Below are 17,871 nucleotides of genomic sequence, written 5' to 3' on the forward strand. Positions count from 1 at the left end.
CGTCCTCGTCAGAGGGAGCTAGTATAGGAGTTGAATTAGCAGAAGTCTACCCGTATAAACAGACATCATTATATTGGGGTTCTAAGTACGTTTTGTTCTATGGACAAGAAATTATAAATTGTTAAATACTTCATTATATTGAGAACTTCGTTTTGTTGAAATTTCTTATGCCGAGGTTTAACTGTATATATGTTCACGCAACCGTTTCTTAATATATATTCACAAACACGTCATGCACAGACTTTGTGGCTGTGATGCTAGATGGCGCAGCATTTCCAAAGGGAAATGCAAGATGAACCTGGCTGCTTACACGCTTCATACATTATGCATCTCTGCAGTGGCTGTGCGGTGCGTTGCTGCATTGCTTCAATGCTGATCACATTAATGTCGACATTCATCATGATATTGGTTCTGCCAGAATATTTTTTACATGTTAAAGCCACTCGTTGCAGCCAGACACAAGAACTTATCAACCGTTCATCAATATTGTTCTCTGCTATTTTAAGGTGTGCGCTTTTATTTGTTTGTTGGATTCTTGCTTGGCTGGGTAAAACTGTTGACTAGGAGGCGTTTTGCCTTTACCTACAATTAAGCAATGCCTCGTGTCAAGTTCATGTTTCAGAGCATAGGCTCCTGTATTTTCACAATACCTGCTCAGTCGCTTCGCAGTGCCCGGGAGCCTGTGGTCGACTGTTGTGGGGCCACGTTCCCAGATACTCCCAGACATTTTATGCCCGTTGCTCACAAAGCGTGGGCATATTTGCTGCTGTTGTCTTACGCCTGCTTCTTTGCTTCGGCGAAATGTGTAATGACAGAAAGTTGAAGTGACCCTAGCCATGACCCACAAACTGCCAACTACTGTGAAAGCGGCGCCTTCTATATGGACCCTGCTTTCGGCATCTCTGGACATGCGTTGTAGACGTACAGGAGGCTAGGGTACACGGAGAGTGTAATTGTGCTCCTTGTTCTCGTGTGTCACAGGTACGTGCGACACCTGGACACAACAGTGCACGCGCTGCACATTAAGACCAAGCTGTGCCAGCTGGTGGAGGCTACCATGGCCCGGCGGGATGACCTGGCCTTCCGACAGGAGATGAAGTTTCGGAACAAGCTGGTCGAGTACCTCACGGACTGGGTGATGGGCAACAGTCACCAGATGGCACCTCCAGGCTGCGGGGATGTGACAGCCATCACCCGTGACCTGGACCAGGCATGCATGCAGGCAGTAGCTGCACTCTTGCTGGGCCTGCCCCTGCAGCCAGAGGAAAGCGACCGTGGCGACCTCATGGAAGCCAAATCACAGCTCTTCCTCAAGTGAGTCTTGTCACACTGCATCACTTTAATACCTTAAAAAAAACCATTAGGGGCATTGTAAAAGCAATTTCACTTACAAACGAGCAAATCTGCATTTCTACTCCTGTCAGGATGCTATAATTGTACCTGGCAACCCTGTATATTTTGGGGAACTGTAAGCAGAGTGAATGCATCAAAAAGCCATACCCCAATAAGCTTGGCAGCAGCTGAGTTGGGTTGAAGCATGGGCTGTCCATTTTGTTTACACTGATGCTGCGTCGCAGAGGCATTACTGAAAGAAACCAATAACTGCACTAAATTATTGCTTCAATTGCAACTAGTTTGTACATGTGCAATGAAGCAGATGCAAGCAGCGCTGAGGCAATGTCATCGCTAGAGTTAATGTCAATCATGAGCTGTTGGCACCAAGACTGTTGTTACTGTGCTGGTTTCTTACCTGTCACCTTCACAGTAATATAGCCGACTTCCATTACTTCGACCCTGATGGGACTGACAAAACGGGTCAAATAACCTGGCAGGTGAATTAAACAAAATACAGAAAAAAGCGCCTAACATGTCATTGATTCGCTTGACAGTATTTGCCTTTAAACTTAGCTTCGCCGCAATACAGCCGTGTTATGCGGCGAAGCTTACTAAGCTGTAAAAAGTGGCGCTATTACAGGATATCGTGTTGGTTAATTTACGCATGGACATGCACCATCTCCAGTCACAGTGTGAGCACCGAGATGCCTAATAATTTTGCTGGCAGGCCTTCAGAGTTCTAGGTAGACCCCTTCTCTTTTGGCCCCTCAACTTTCAGAGTTTGTCATCTTACCGTCTTTCTTTTTGCTAACTTTTCTGAAGCACAGATAGTTTTTCTTTGCCTCATGATGCGTGGTGCGTATAATTAAGGAACACATACGAGGGCCCCTGAGCGGTCTCTTATGAGAGACATGCATTGTGGGTGAAACAAGTGCTTAAACCACTACAGAAACATCAGAAACAGCTCTGAATGGCTGCCAGTTTGCTTATTTAGCGCCTAGGTGCTCGTACGGTCACTGGAGATGATGCTTGGATGCATGTATAATTAAGGAACGCACACTAGGTCCCGTAACGGTGGCAACTTTTCAGTGTTGATATGCTTCGCCGCATAACACTGCCATATTACGGCGAAGTCAGAATTATTAAGCAAAGACAATTTTGGGGATCAAAGAAACAAGTTCGGGCCCATAGAAATATATGGGCGCCTGCCGGGATCTTCAGTTGGGTCAAATTAACTGAAAAATCTAATCAAGCGAAATCAAATTAACAGAAGTCTGCCGTAAAAACCCTTTAGACATGTAAATAGTGTGTATAGACTAGCAAGGCTCTACACTATACTCTGCGGGACTGAAGCTGTCAATCAGTGGGCACCAGCTGTTTTGCCATTATGTGGCATGCTGCTCATAGTTGTCATGCGTTACTCATATTTAAACGAGTGCTGCGTATCTTTGCCGAATCTGTACTGCTCCCATGCTGTAAAGAATTGCAGGCTCTCCCATTCGCTCTGGCCGCTACATGTCGCCTTAACTGTGACGCATGGTTTTTGGGTTGCCCAGTTAAGTGGTGCCTGTGCCCCCATGGTGCCCTGCAGGTACTTCTCGCTGTTCATGAACCTGCTCAACGAGTGCAGCGAAGCGGCACCCGACGAGAAGGACGTTGGCCGCCACCGGCTCCAGTCGTCCAAGTTGGGCGAACTGCGCACCTGCACCATCCAGGCCATGTCCAACCTGCTCAGTGCCAACATCGACTCTGGCCTGATGCACTCGATTGGTGAGTTTTGATGGAGTCTGCTTGCCCTGTGGACTTCTTCCCGCCTTGTACCATTACACGGGAGGACAGCATTGGTGTTGCTGTATGTAGTGGTGTTCCGAGTGGTGTGTGTGTGTGTTGTGCTGAGTGTACTGCATGAATAAAATCAGCAGGCTAATGCGACCCTTTCGGCTTTCATTCGCACTCAAATTTTGCCAAGATGACATTTTGCCAAGTGGAAATACTTGCCTGTTTCAACCAGAATAAATCTGAAATATGCACAATGTGTGATCTAGACAAAAAATGTCGGATTGGTGGGAATGGAGCAGCTGTACCTTCGGTGAAACATGGTGTGTGCTTTGAAAAATGCAGCTAGTACATCATTTCGGAAACAAAAAAAAGAAGAAAACTTACAAAGCATAAGTTGAGACAAATTTATTTGCTGTATTGAGGTTGCAGCCCTCATCACTAGTTGCTAAGTTGCTGTGGAAATCCCAGGCCTCATCACTCCACATATCGGTGCACGTATCGCTGTCATTGCTGTCTGTGCCATCTTCTCGAAAGCTAGCCAACTGATGCCTTTGCAAAATATAATACCTAATGAATGCCTCATTTTGAATGGTGCTGGCTGATAGTCTCCACTGTTATAGTTTGCCCATTGCGCCTTTGCATCACATTCCACTCGGGGGAACTCGCCATGCGCCTGTGTATCGCATTCCACATTGCAGACAGTGTAACATTCCACTCGGTGCTTTTCTAGGCACCAAAGCATCTCTCCACCTTTACATTGTTTTTGGTGCGAAAGCGTCAAATGGCCAATTGAGTGAAAAAGCCAGCAGCTGTAGTCTATAGCAGCAAAATGGCATTTTAACTCTTTCCTTACCGCAGAAAACGGCCGTTTTTGCTATGTGTTTACATATTATTTTTTTTCTTGGGAAAATTTTGTTGTACAATGGATTGTTATATATGAAAATGTAGCTGATTGTTTTGCCTTTCCAATGTAATAAAATACAAAGTAATCACTGCGACATTTTTTTATATTTTATCTCTGAAAGCTGAAGAAAAGTAAGAAAAACATACATGTGAAGACACAAAATTGATACTACACTTCATCACACATAGAAGAAAAAAAAACTGGGATATACAAATTATTGTCCGTGAACTCGGGTACATTTCCTGAAAATCTGAGCACTCTAGCTACAAAAGTATATTTTCAAGCGACCTTTGAACTCGGTGCCCATGACGCATGTGCCAATCGGCGAAACAGTTACGCGTAGTCGTGAAACAAAGGTGCGCTTCACAGGTGCTGCAAAAAACATTTGTCTTCACTTCTTTCTTGGTTTTCTCATAACACTGCTTACAGTTCCTTCGGTTATCAACCTTCTCAGGCTTGTGGCGAACCCAGTCGGGTGGCAGATAAGAGATGCTGGCCGTTTGATCATCATCAAGATTCAAAATTTCCTTGGATGAGCATTTCTCGGAAAGAAAGCTGGTCAAACCGGGCACTCAGACGTAGCTCAGCAATATCGGGGTGCCCTTTCCGATGCTCATGAAATAGAATAAAACTATTTACACAAGCAATATCTATGCAGTGGAAAAAGAGTGTTTTCCACCAGCGCACACATTTACGAAGCACGTTGTACGTTCCAACGATCTGGTCAGATCTGTCAACGCCCAGCATACCTGCATTGTACTCATGTACCAACAAGGGCTTTCTTATGGTCCTCTCGCTCCACTTGTTGCCCACTTTTGTACGTCGCTTTGCAGGCACATGTTCATTGGCTGTATGAATTGTGCTCATAAGACTTACAGCCTTACGGTCCTTCCACTGAAGAAACAAGACGTTTCCTTCCCTAATCCAATGAATGTCTCCACGTTCAGTCTTCTTTTCCCATTTTGGATCTTTCAGATCACCAGGGAAGCCTCGACGATCTTTTCTCGTTGTTCCACATGCCAGCGTTTTGCACTGAAGGAGGTGTTCGAAAAGGTGCTTCGAAGTATAAAAATTGTCCATGTAAATTTTGTATCCCTGTCCTAAATATTTATCACAAAGTTTACCCACTACATCAAAAGCCAATCCATGCGGTCCCGGTGTCTCCCGCTTGCCCGTGTAAACGAAGAACTGTAAGGTGTATCTAGTTTCTGACTCAGCTAAAACCCACAATTTGTAGCCCCACTTCGTCACCTTGTCCCGAATATATTGCCTGATTCCTGAGCGTGCTTAAGATTTCACCATCCTTTCATCGACTGAAATGGCTTCCCGTGGCTGAAAAAATCGTGCCGACGCTTCGTTGATCTCTCGAAGTAGTGGGAGTACCTTCCGCAGTTTGCCAGCTGAAGCAGCACTGTCATCCTCAGGGTCCGAGACATGCAAAAAAGCAAGCAGGGAGAAAAAAACGCTTCCTGCTCATGATCTTCCCTGGGAGTAAACCGCCGTAGATTGTTCCAGTGTTCCAATACAAGTGGAGTCTAGGAAGTTGCACGATGCCCATGTAAATCAACAGCGCAATGAAGCGCAACATCTCAGGGGGCGTGACCTCTAGCCAGGAGCCATCTGGCTGAGCATAGCTAGGCTTCTCAACCATTTTCATCCATGCATGCTTGTTCGTGTGTGCACAGAAAGTGGAAATCATGTCAGCGGTAAAAAACTTCATAAACATATCCAGTGCACCAAGAAACCTCCGTGTCTCACTCCGACCGCGTCACGTCCAGGTGTACGCAAGGTGCACGATTCAAAACCTGACTCGCACAGTGTGTTTGGCTAAATAGCGCCTCGTATGTAGTTGACACCCTAAAAGAAAAACGTAAACGGGTGTCTCATTTACAAAGCACGCGCATCGTATAACAACACTGACATCCGAAACTATGCTTACCTTGCAACGCTAAAGGTCCGGGGCTAAAGGTCCGGGCTGCGTAGATGAATCATCACTGTCGGAGTTGAAATCCGATGATTCAATGTCCTCTACGGACTCCTCACCACTGCTCACATCGATAATATTAGCATCAGAAGCAGCGGAATCACTTTGAGAAGACTTCTTTTTCAGCGGCGCGCGACGCGTTTTCGGCGGCATGTTGCGAAAACTCCGCGCTACCTTCTCCGCTGCTTTTTTTTTTTCTCGCTGGAGCTTTCACGCTAAAATGCAAAAAAACATAGAGAAAGTGCGCAGTAGTTCTTCTATTACTGGCCAGATGGCGCCACACGTCCGTAGGCGCGGAGTTTTATTTTTGGCGGGGCATTCAAAACCATCGATCCATAGTGATTGATGCTCTATGGCGCGGTAAGGAAAGAGTTAAGCCCCATTGGCTGCGACGCCACATCACGAGCGCACCTTGATGGAGCGCAGTGGGTGGAAGCGAACACCCACTGCTGTGGTAGTGTGCAAGGTGTTGTGTGAGGAGACAGGACATCGCCGCGATGCCACGTCACATTACTCTCACTCTTGGAATAATAATAATTAATAATAATAAATAATAATAATGATGTTTATTTTGCTGGCGTGCAGTGCCTGAGCCAGCACATACCGCTATGGTAAATTACTCGCAGTACAAAACTCTGAACGACTGCTCAGCGGCATTCAATTGGACATCCATGCTTTTGCATTCACAACTCATAAGAAGTGGTTAGGAGACCTCAGATTTCTTTAATTCAGAGATCAATTCTGCTTTCCGAACTGCTTTCAACCTTGCCCTCACTTTCATTTTTACACGAATACCCTTTTTTGGCTCTTTCGGCCATTTGCATAGTTGGTCAGTGGTTGGTTGATGGTTGGTGGTTGAACTTGGCAAGAAAAACGCTCACTCTCTTGCTCTCTCATTTGTTCATTTGTTAGTTTGTCCAGGCTATTTGCTTACATTGATGATCATCATGGATAGCTTCGGCACAATTTTTTTAGATGGTTCCTCCACTTAGCTGCTGCAAAAAGGTTCATCGACTCGGCACCAAACCGCAACCTTGGCCGCTGACTCCCGACGAGGCGGCACTGGTTAGACCTAGCTGCTGGGAGGCGGTGGCCCATAAGCCTTCACAGGAAGTTTGTGCTTGATATGTTCAAACCTGTAAACAGCCACATTGGTGAGCAAGCAAATTGGATGTAAGGTGGTGTGCACCAGATTGGAGGTTGGAATGCACAACAGTTTGACGATACACACAGAAGAGACACACACCACAGAGCGCTACTTGCAACTATCGTTTTATTCCCTTGTCAGTGGAATAAATACAGGAAGATACTCAGGGGGGAGGGCGGTAGCAACAAAACAAACAAACAAACAAAAAACTAAAATAGTTTTGACAAATATTGCCATCTACCAATGCCAAGCCGGCTTTGTCATGCGATCGTTTTCGCTGCACTCATCACAAAAAACCCCGGATACGAAATTTCCGATTAGCGCTTGAGGAAATCTAATTCCTTTGCACTAAGGGAAACTGAGGGCGTGCTCACGCACATACTACCTAAACGCGCAATCTCAGCAGCTTCGATTATCTCCCGCGTTATTTGGCTGCCATCTTTGCTCACAATCTTACAATTCTTGAATAATGGCCGCCATCCGCAATCTCTACAATGTATCCCAAGGTGTCCGGTGACTGTTCTTGAAACGTTATAATCATGTTCCTTTAATCTTTCGTTTAAACATCGTCCAGTCTGACCGATGTACTTTCTGCCGCACTGAAGTGGAATGGAATATACCACTCCCTCAGCGCAGTCGACGAACTTCTTTCTGTGTTGTGTTTCACAACCTCGTTTCTGTGTGGCACCTGGGTTCACCTTTGCACACGTGCTCAGCAATTTCTCCGGTGCGGAAAACACCACTTTTACTTCGAATCTTTTACCAATTTTCTTAACTCGGTGCGCGATCGAATGAATGTACGGCATCACCACTATTTTTTGTCGTGTGCTTGGACCGCAAGGCTCCTTCCCAGATAACGGAGCCCTGGTTCCGATTTCCTTGAACAAACATTGTGCCACAGATACTAATAGTTGTAAAGGATAACCTGCCTCCGTGAGCCTGCGCGTTTGCTCCCGGAAGCTGTCAGCAATGCTATGATGGCACGACTTTTGCAACGCGTTTCTGTAGCATGACTTAACTATGCCTCGTTTTACGATTTTGGAATGCGCAGAAATGCACAGCTTTCGGTAGCAAACGCGCAGGCTCACGGAGGCAGGTTATCCTTTACAACTATTAGTATCTGTGGCACAATGTTTGTTCAAGGAAATCGGAACCAGGGCTCCGTTATCTGGGAAGGAGCCTTGCGGTCCAAGCACACGACAAAAAATAGTGGTGATGCCGTACATTCATTCGATCGCGCACCGAGTTAAGAAAATTGGTAAAAGATTCGAGGTAAAAGTGGTGTTTTCCGCACCGGAGAAATTGCTGAGCACGTGTGCAAAGGTGAACCCAGGTGCCACACAGAAACGAGGTTGTGAAACACAACACAGAAAGAAGTTCGTCGACTGCGCTGAGGGAGTGGTATATTCCATTCCACTTCAGTGCGGCAGAAAGTATATCGGTCAGACTGGATGATGTTTAAACGAAAGATTAAAGGAACATGATTATAACGTTTCAAGAACAGTCACCGGACACCTTGGGATACATTGTAGAGATTGCGGATGTCGGCCATTATTCAAGAATTGTAAGATTGTGAGCAAAGATGGCAGCCAAATAACGCGGGAGATAATCGAAGCTGCTGAGATTGCGCGTTTGGGTAGTATGTGCGTGAGCACGCCCTCAGTTTCCCTTAGTGCAAAGGAATTAGATTTGCTCAAGCGCTAATCGGAAATTTCGTATCCGGGGTTTTTTGTGATGAGTGCAGCGAAAACGATCGCATGACAAAGCCGGCTTGGCATTGGTAGATGGCAATATTTGTCAAAACTATTTTAGTTTTTTGTTTGTTTGTTTGTTTTGTCACTACCGCCCTCCCCCCTGAGTATCTTCCTGTATTTATTCCACTGACAAGGGAATAAAACGATGGTTGCAAGTAGCGCTCCGTGGTGTGTGTCTCTTCTGTGTGTATCGTCAAACTGTTGCGCATTCCAACCTCCAATATGCTATACCAACACGCCCAGTCATCAACCTTGGCAAGTTTCATCGTGCACCAGATGAAATGATGGCCGTGTGCATGAAGAAGAGTTTTTGCTTACGGTCGATCAGTCAACTACCACCGCGAATGCCTACCAGTTTTGTTCCTGCACTTAGTAGACTGAAAACGGTATAGCTCATGTGTGGGTATAAAGCTTCTCTACTCAATTGACACAACACAGCCTAAACTAAGAGTGTTGCGTAGTCAAGGTCACACACATCATGTCTGAGCTTCTTGATGATGTGCATTGGGCTGCATGACAGGTGAGCATGAAGCACATCGTGGTCTCGACGATTACTGTTCAAGTGGGTATTATCTCAGTGAAGTACAATGTGGAGCAAAATTTTGTAAACAAATACTACATGGGGCTGCTGTTGCAAAAAACAAGTTAAATTCTCTCAGCAACTGGGAATTTTCAGAAACTTGCCACGTGTGTGGTAACTCAGTGCACATCCACTGCGTCATGCACTGCTGTCTGCATGATAGCCCATAATCTGTGGGCTTTCTTTTGTTTCAAACTCTGTTTAATCTGAACAAATTTTCGTGCCCCCTCCAAGTACATATTGTCATGGTTTGGCAATATGGGGCAGTACAGCTTATGTGTGGCAGTGTATGATAGTTTGAGTGGCAGGATGTGGCTCTGTGTAGTTTGTTACTCTAGACGGGGTGGCGCGCTTGCCTGCAGGCCTGGGCTACCACAAGGACTTGCAGACACGAGCAGCCTTCATGGAGGTGCTCACCAAGATCCTGCAACAGGGCACCGAGTTCGACATGCTGGCCGAGACAGTGCTGGCTGACCGATTTGAGCAGCTTGTCCAGCTGGTCACCATGATTGGCGACAAGGGCGAGCTGCCAATCGCTATGGCCCTGGCTAGCGTTGTCATCACCCCGCAGATGGTGAGCATACTGTGCTGTGCACTTGGCTCCTTTTGATGGCTTGAGTCACTTGCAAATTGTTTTGAAGATCACGCTTGGTTGTGAAACCGCTATATGTGTAATTATTTACTGTCAAACCCACTGAAAACAATATTCAAGCGCCACAAAAATCCCTTTGTTGTAACCAGCGATTGTTACAATTGGGTTGCATGAAAAAAAAAATCAAAATGGGGTATGGCAGGACTGTTCTGAGAAAACGTTAATGGTGGGTATACCAGTTCCCAACCACCTTCCTCCATCTGGTTGCCGATTGTGTGGACTCGTTTAACTGTTTCTCTGCCTCCTGCGTGCTCCGATCGCGTGTAACAAGCAGAGGCTGTCGACATTCAAGATTGGCACTGCTATAACTGCCAAGGGGGATCACGGGTGGCAAGTGACATGTGAGCTCTGCCAAGGCATCACTTTGGTGGCCTCAATAGAGGTCTTTTAAAAAATGTGAGAAAGTTACTGCGGCAGCCTCTCAGTTTCAAACATCCAGAAGAAATTCTGGGGTGAGATTGCCGCAAGCATCTCGCCACATACTTCTCACTGGCTTGCACGTGAAAACCGCATGTATGTCAGCTTTGCATTGCTTTACACGAAGCTTGCTGACATACTTCTCCAAGGCATTAAGGTGCTCCACGTAGCGCAGCGCAAGGTTCCTCGCGAGAACGAAGTCCCGGGGGTACTGAATCATCCGCAGGGCCTCCTTCAAGGACAACGTTGATGTAGTCTGCCCTACCACATCATCACTCCCGTTGTCGGCGTCATTCTCGCCATTGCTATCCGAAGTAAGCACGTTTGCGATGCTTGCGCCATCGGTTCGAAGCACTTCATTTCCAAATCCATAGCAGTGCACTTTCTTTTCACTGGCGACCTTGGGCATTGCCAATGACCAGCGGTTGGATCAACCTTCAGGATCATTCTTGTTCAGTCAAACAAGACTGAGTAACCATGTGGCCAGGGATGGCTTTGGCGCAACCAACAAGGACAAGTACTATTAATCCATTGGTAGAACTGTGCAGCATAAGGGGCCAGAGAGCAGTCTGGGTGCAGTGTCCAGTGCAGTTAGCGAAGTTGGCGCGGCCCATTCGTGTTTGGAGGGGTGGCTTGTGATAGGAGTGTGTTTTCTTTTCAGGAAAAAACAGTACACGTCACTTGAACAAGAACAAAGAGAAATCATCAGTAATGTCAAGAAAGTATTTGTTAGAAAATTCTAAGAGAAAGAACAAATATGCAAGCGCCCTAGTAAAAGTTCGCAGATAATAAAGGACACTGTTGTCTGGAAGATCATTCCGAAGTGCAGTGGCTTGCGGCAGTGTTGATGAATTGAGAGATGTGTTCTTCTGAGTATACATTTGGTGCTGATATTGTTATTAAGAGGCCTAGATGTCTGAACAGGGTTTTGAGAGACATTGAGGGTGGCATTACACTTTGAATGTATTTGTGCACATGATGCGTTTCCTAAGAAGAACCTACACATCCTTTCTTATGGCGTATTTATGGAAACTTACCCTGTAAAGTGCAGTGTTGTGGACTCTACCAAATATGTATTAAGGGTGTGCAAATGTAAAATTTTCTGTGTTGGAGCTAATACAAATAATGAAAAGCAATTGCAAATCAAATTGAATATTTTTTCAATACGCATGCTATTGGTTTTTCAAAAATGCAATTGTTTTCACCAACCAGATGTGCAAAAAAAAGAAAAGCAAGTTAATTGTTCTGCAAAAAATGTACAGAGAAATTATATTTTGTTTTCAACAAAATAAAAAGTGCAACACTTTTGCCTAACAGTATCACAACTGCAATTATTTAATGTTGTTGGGAAGAAAAGATAGTTGCTTGACATGTTTGGGGAGCAGTGACACCCTCCTGCATGTCACAATTCCTTCAGACACCGAAAAGAGCCACTCACTGGGCTCACTAATTTCTGGTATTGACAGGTATCCCTTTCAAAGTCAGTGGGCATCATGCTTACCCCACCACTCGCACTAACCTTCTTGCCCAAAGTGTTTACATGCGCATGTCTTTGAACCTGCACTTGTGACACTGAAAATTGCTGCTTGTTGATGAGCTTTTCAGCCTTTCCACAGCACTGACGTGGAAGGAGCCTCCTCAGGAGTTTTCATTGTTGAGGACATCTGTGTTCCTTGGTGTTTAAATTTTTCTTGCTTCTTCAAAAGCCAGGTTTTTACCCAGTTTGCCATTTGCAGCATCCTGATAGTACTCAACTACTTTAGAGAACAAGTGTTTAGAAAACATTGCCATGTTCGATACTTGGTCAGATTTGTAGTTCGGAAACTGCGTTTTAGGCACTTAGCCAGAAGGAATATTCTGTAAGAGTCCACCTAGTAGACTGTCCATTTCTGCCGCTGCTGATTGGATGCAGCTGTACGAGCGAGGAGGAGACGAATGGCCCTAGCCAATCAGCAGCAGCCAAAATGGACAGTGCACTAGTTGGACACTTGCAGAATAACCCCCCCGGTTAGTAGCAAATACAGTTTTCCACCTGGCAGTTGCTTTTGTCCAGATGCATGAAGAGGCAGTACAGTGTGGGTACTTGAATTGATAGTGTCTGCTACCATAAGCACCACCACGCGAGTGCCCCTTTTTTTACATTTAGTATGCTTCACTGCATGGTAAATATGCTTCACCGCGTAACGTGGCTGTACTGCAGTGAAGCTGACTAAAAAGTTTTTGGGGTTTAATTATATTGGGTTCCCTATTTCGAATAGTAAAAGTGTCTTTTGAATCGAATCGAGTAACAGCTGATTTTAATCGAATATTCAGAGTTTCATATACTTGCACAGCACTAGTATGTAGCCATATGTCACCTACGAGTCTGCCCACTACCTGGAATAAGGCTTCCTGCTCTCTTGTTGCAGGATGAGTTGGCACGCGTGTTTGTGACCCTGTTCGACGCCAAGCACTTGCTGTCTCCGCTGCTGTGGAACATGTTTTACAAAGAGGTGAGGCATGCCTTGCACACTCTGCCCTCTTTGCTTGCCCTGCTTGTGCTGGGAAGAATAGAGCGACCTGGAGGTTTCCTTCCTTCCTTCCTTCCATTTTTTTTTTTTCAAATGCATACATACAGTTTGTAGGGGTGCGCGAATACCTAATAGTACATTTCCAATTGAATATAGAATAGAATATGAGAAAATTCAACACAAACTTTTATGTATATGCTTCAAAATTTTGTGCAAGAAACACAATGCTGCACATGTTCAGGAGGCTGATCACATTACTTAACAAGAATCTTGCTAGTTACCAGTCACTTGGGTACCTATGAATCAAGCTGCATAGTATGCTCTACACTTATGAAAGAGAACACCATATTAGTATGCGAGCACTGGTCGCGATTCAAATCGTATACGTAGGCCTGGAAAAAATTTTTTTACCTGTAAAATGTCTGTCAAAAAAATTGAGTGCTTTTTATTTCTGAAGCTGAAGAAATAGCAAGGTTGTCCCAAATATCAGTGTGGTTTTTGGTTTAAAAGTGGGCCATCCTGTGCTTAATGTTAATCTTCTATTGCTCAGAAATTTTCGCTTTCTAATTTCCTTCCAGGAAACAGGAGGGTTTTTCTGTCTTTATATGGCAGGTGGTTTCTGTTGGTTGTCGTCAGCTTGTTAGGCCAGTCTGTGCAACAGAAAAAAGCGGGGAATGCACAGCACGTCGCTCGGCACCACGCGATGCTTTTGCTGTTACCTCCATTCGCGCACCATTCATCGTTTCAATCGGTCAAGTCGCCCTGGTCGAACCTTGTACTGATGGATATTGCACGCTATGGGAATGCTGCGTGCATCAAGGCACTGACCATGGCCGGGCCATTCACTGTGGATACTGATCATTTGAAAAATCAAATACTGGATATTTGATTTGCAAATCAAATTATTCAAACACTTCCTTTTGATTTGAAATCAAACATTGGAGTATTCGCACACCCTTAACAGTTTGTTTTCCCCATTCTATGTGCAGGGGAAAGTAGCAGAAGTCTGTGCCTGAGGCTCGTGCAAAGCACCCAGCGTAAACAGCAGTAGCAGCATGCAGTCAGTCATGTAATCACAAACAACGATTAAAAGGTCATGAATACAAAATCATTGTTGTGTTGATCAAGACAACAATAATACGCAATAATGATCACACTCTCATCAGGCGAAAAACAAAAAAACAAAAATAAAAGCTAGTAAAGATGACGTGTTCACGATAATGAAACAAGGTACTAGCGCTAAAGTCCGATTTCACAAAAGACTCTGTCAAATATTTTACCTGTTGGCTTTATATGTTACCATTATTTTGAGTGAGCACAGCCGTGTTAATCCAAAGCCAACGCTGCTCGCACTGTTCCATCATACGTGCTGGGATGACCCGGCAACAGTTGTAGTGGGCACACAACGAAGAAACATGGCACGATTTGGCATTTGATCTGGTACACAACTTGCAGTAAAGTCGACAGCCGATAATTTGAACTTGGTGGGGACCTCCCACCTATATGTCTGAATAATTAGGAATCCAGAAGAACAGATTTGTGACAAAAAAAAAAAAAAAGAAAGGTGCCTTTAAGCAAAAGTGGCTAGAACACTCTACCGCCTTTTATTGCCCAACCTGCGCTGACGTTGGTGCCGACTCCCCCGCCGTGCAGGTGGAGCTGTCGGACTGCATGCAGACGCTGTTCCGGGGCAACAGCCTGGGCAGCAAGATCATGGCCTTCTGCTTCAAGATCTACGGGGCCTCGTACCTGCACAGCCTGCTCGAGCCCCTGGTGCAGCCTCTGCTGCTGGCCGACGGACCCAGCTACGAGGTGGACCCCGCGCGGGTTGACGAGCACGAGGACGTCGAGGAGAACCGGCGCTCCCTGCTCCAGCTCACCCAGAAGGTCTTCAACGCCGTCATCTGCTCCTCGGACCGGTGCGTTGCAAAGTCACTGCTGCGGTGGCTTAGTGGCAGCGGCATTCTGCTGCTGAGCGCAAGGTCACGGGTTTGACTCTTGTACTCTCACAACACTCACTCGCGCTCATATTCTCGCCCACTCCCGTTCACACACTTGCGTTGACTTAAAATTACTGTCGGTCAGCTTCGTTGGTACGAACATCAAACTCCTGCCCATGCTCACTCTCATTTATGCTCACGCCTGTGAAATGAGTGGGGAGCGAGTAAGAGTCACGGGGTGCTCGGGAGTGAGTGTGCCGACCTTTGGCAATAATTGAGAAGCTGGCTTTCACCAAGAGAGCCTGTTAATGCTCCTTGGGTGGCTAGGTTGCAGAGCCAGGCGTAGTAAAACTTTTCTTTTCGCTCTTTAATCTTGTGATCTTGGTTTCTCTTCACATGTTTTGATCACGTTGGTTCCGCTATGTCATCTGTTGCGCTGTCACTTTAAGGGCTGCTGTAAAGGACAGCCATTTTTTAGACAGCACTCATCCATTTCATTCACCAGTCTCTTTGCACCGTTTCTGTAAAACGGTGCGAGCAAACTTGGCCAACTATACAGTAAAGAGCTGTGAGACAGTGATGTGGTGGGGGAGGGGCTCTGGATGAATTGTGAACTTGTAGGGCTCTTTGACGTGCAACCAAATCAAAGTTGGCATGCATTCTTGCATTCTAATCCCATTGTAACGTGGCCAGCATGGCTGGTAACCGAGCCCGGGACACTCATAGCTGCACCGAGCGTCTGCAGCGGGTAGCGCCAGAAGGCGTGGCTGAGGTGCTGGGTATGTTGCACCTGTGCAGGTTTCCGCCCCAGCTGCGCAGCATGTGCCACTGCCTGTACCAGGTACTCAACAAGCGCTTCCCCAACTTCCCACACAACATCAGCGCGGTGGGCACCGTCATCTTCCTGCGCTTCATCAACCCGGCCATTGGTGAGCGCTGCTCTCTTTGCCTTGTCTCTGGTTTATGGTAATGGCAGAAGAAGAAAAAAACATTGACTCAACCTTGACTGCTAAGCCAGCAAAAGATGCGAAACCTGGGCAAGTTGATATGGATTAGTCTTGCAGACCAATCGGCAACAGACAAGGGACGATAAAAAAAAAAAAAAGACGAACCCTGGTGCTTGGTCCCCAAGATGACTGCCAAGTTAACCTTTCGTAAAGCTCGCAGTTTTTGTTTTTACCCATGGCATGACCGAATTGAGGAGGAAGTTTTGACTTGAGGCGCAGCACCATTCTTTCGAAATTCAGATTGCTTTAGAAGAACATGGCGATAAGACAGCCAAGCTGCTTTCTTGACTTTTTTGATTATTCAAATGGTGTGGTGGCTCCATCACATACTTTCTGGGGCCAACAGATAACAGCAGCTGAGAATTCAGGCACCAAGCGATTTACTATTACATGTTTCAGACAGAATGCACACATACAGCATAACCAATATTGCTATTGGTAATGACAGAACTAAGGCGCTTTTTTTTTTTATCGGTAAGGTGATATATCTGCTTTCTGTGTGCTGTTGGGCTTCTAGGCGGAATAATGAAGCAGTTTTTATTGAATCAGCATCAAATATGGTGTGGCACCTTTCAGTCGTCAGAAGTTGAAGTCCTTGCTAATTGTAGTCCTGCGGTTGTATTTAAGCTGGGTGACTCAGAAAGCGCCATAATACTTCCAGCTGTGACTTTTGTAGTGTTATTCCTGTTAGGAGATATTCGCAGCTCCTACCCCATCAAAATTACTCATCTCTCAAAGCAGCCGTCATACCGAAAGCTCTGCGTTGCTATAACGTTGCGAATTAGCCTAGTCGAAGCACGAAAGGCCACAGCGCTGCGCAGGGCGCCAGGGTTATGCAGCACCGTAACCGTCACACCAGACCTCGGGTACCATCAACACCAGTTACAAGCACAGCAAAAATGGTGTTGATTCCAACCAAAGCCTCCTATGTACTGTATACAGGGTGTCCCAACTTCATGCAGCAAGATTTTAAAATGCTACGCAAATACCACGTAGCTAGACAGAAGCAAGGTAGTGTTTGCCGTCGCTTGGAAATACTCAGATTAGTTTTTGCATTCTACCTAATTACATAATTAGTCTTAATTAATTGACTTTTCAAATACTATAGTTAGATGAAAAGTGCCAATAAGAAAATTGTAGAGCAACATGAAAAACTCCCGACACAGCTTTCTGTTGCTCAATACGTGCTACATATAAATGTTTTTTTGAGCGTGAAAGAAACCGGTGTATATGTACACAGAAAATTTGCACGTGACTGGCTGCTCGAGGCACTTTGCCTTATAACAAGCCAACATACACACAAGGGTGATTTAGCGAAGCCAAGGGATGTCATGAGAATGTGGTCATCTGTGGTCATCTGTGGTTTTTGCTATCTGGTTAGAATGAACTGCAGACTGGGATGAACAAAGTAGAGCACCTCTTACACTTCACTACAGTATTTACTGAAATGTAGGGTGATCCTTTCTATAACAAAAAAAAAGAAAATGCATGAAAATTGGAAGTCTTTCAGGATGTGGTTTGGCTGCAACCACCGGACACTGCTGACACCAGAAAAGTCGATGCAGCAAGGTCAAAGAGCATAATTCTGAGGAGGCAAGGGGAAGCGCAATGTTGGTAATGACAGAGATCATACAGGCAAAGGAGGTCACATAGGTTCAAGGCATCACTTGGAACAAGTTCGACATGCCTTTGGCGAGTCTACTTCATTTAGTCAAGTAGTGAACTGGGTAACAGCGTGGGATGAAATTAAGGCTGAGCATTGGGAAAGTGCAGAATTTCAACAATGTTGTATGTTCACTTCACAGTCTAATGCTTTCTTTTTACATGTAGCATATATTAACGGAAGATTTTTATTTTCTGAC

General features: G+C 45.4%; 1 protein-coding gene and 1 pseudogene across 6 annotated transcripts in view; one reads left to right on the forward strand and one right to left on the reverse strand.

The window, feature by feature from the left end:
* Nf1 (neurofibromin 1) overlaps positions 1-17,871 on the forward strand; it is a 175,105-nt gene that overhangs the window by 78,528 nt on the left and 78,706 nt on the right. For all 6 annotated transcript variants that reach the window (XM_065431661.1, XM_065431663.1, XM_065431662.1 and 3 more), the window contains 6 exons: positions 982-1,314; positions 2,927-3,105; positions 9,846-10,057; positions 12,961-13,044; positions 14,716-14,981; positions 15,801-15,931. In XM_065431661.1, the coding sequence (XP_065287733.1) occupies positions 982-1,314; positions 2,927-3,105; positions 9,846-10,057; positions 12,961-13,044; positions 14,716-14,981; positions 15,801-15,931 (1,205 nt within the window). The remainder of the gene's footprint in view (positions 1-981; positions 1,315-2,926; positions 3,106-9,845; positions 10,058-12,960; positions 13,045-14,715; positions 14,982-15,800; positions 15,932-17,871) is intronic.
* On the reverse strand, positions 4,282-5,675 carry LOC139056451 (piggyBac transposable element-derived protein 4-like; annotated as a pseudogene).

Source organism: Dermacentor albipictus, chromosome 2, assembly GCF_038994185.2.
Source record: "Dermacentor albipictus isolate Rhodes 1998 colony chromosome 2, USDA_Dalb.pri_finalv2, whole genome shotgun sequence".
Taxonomy (NCBI): Eukaryota; Metazoa; Arthropoda; class Arachnida; order Ixodida; family Ixodidae; genus Dermacentor; species Dermacentor albipictus.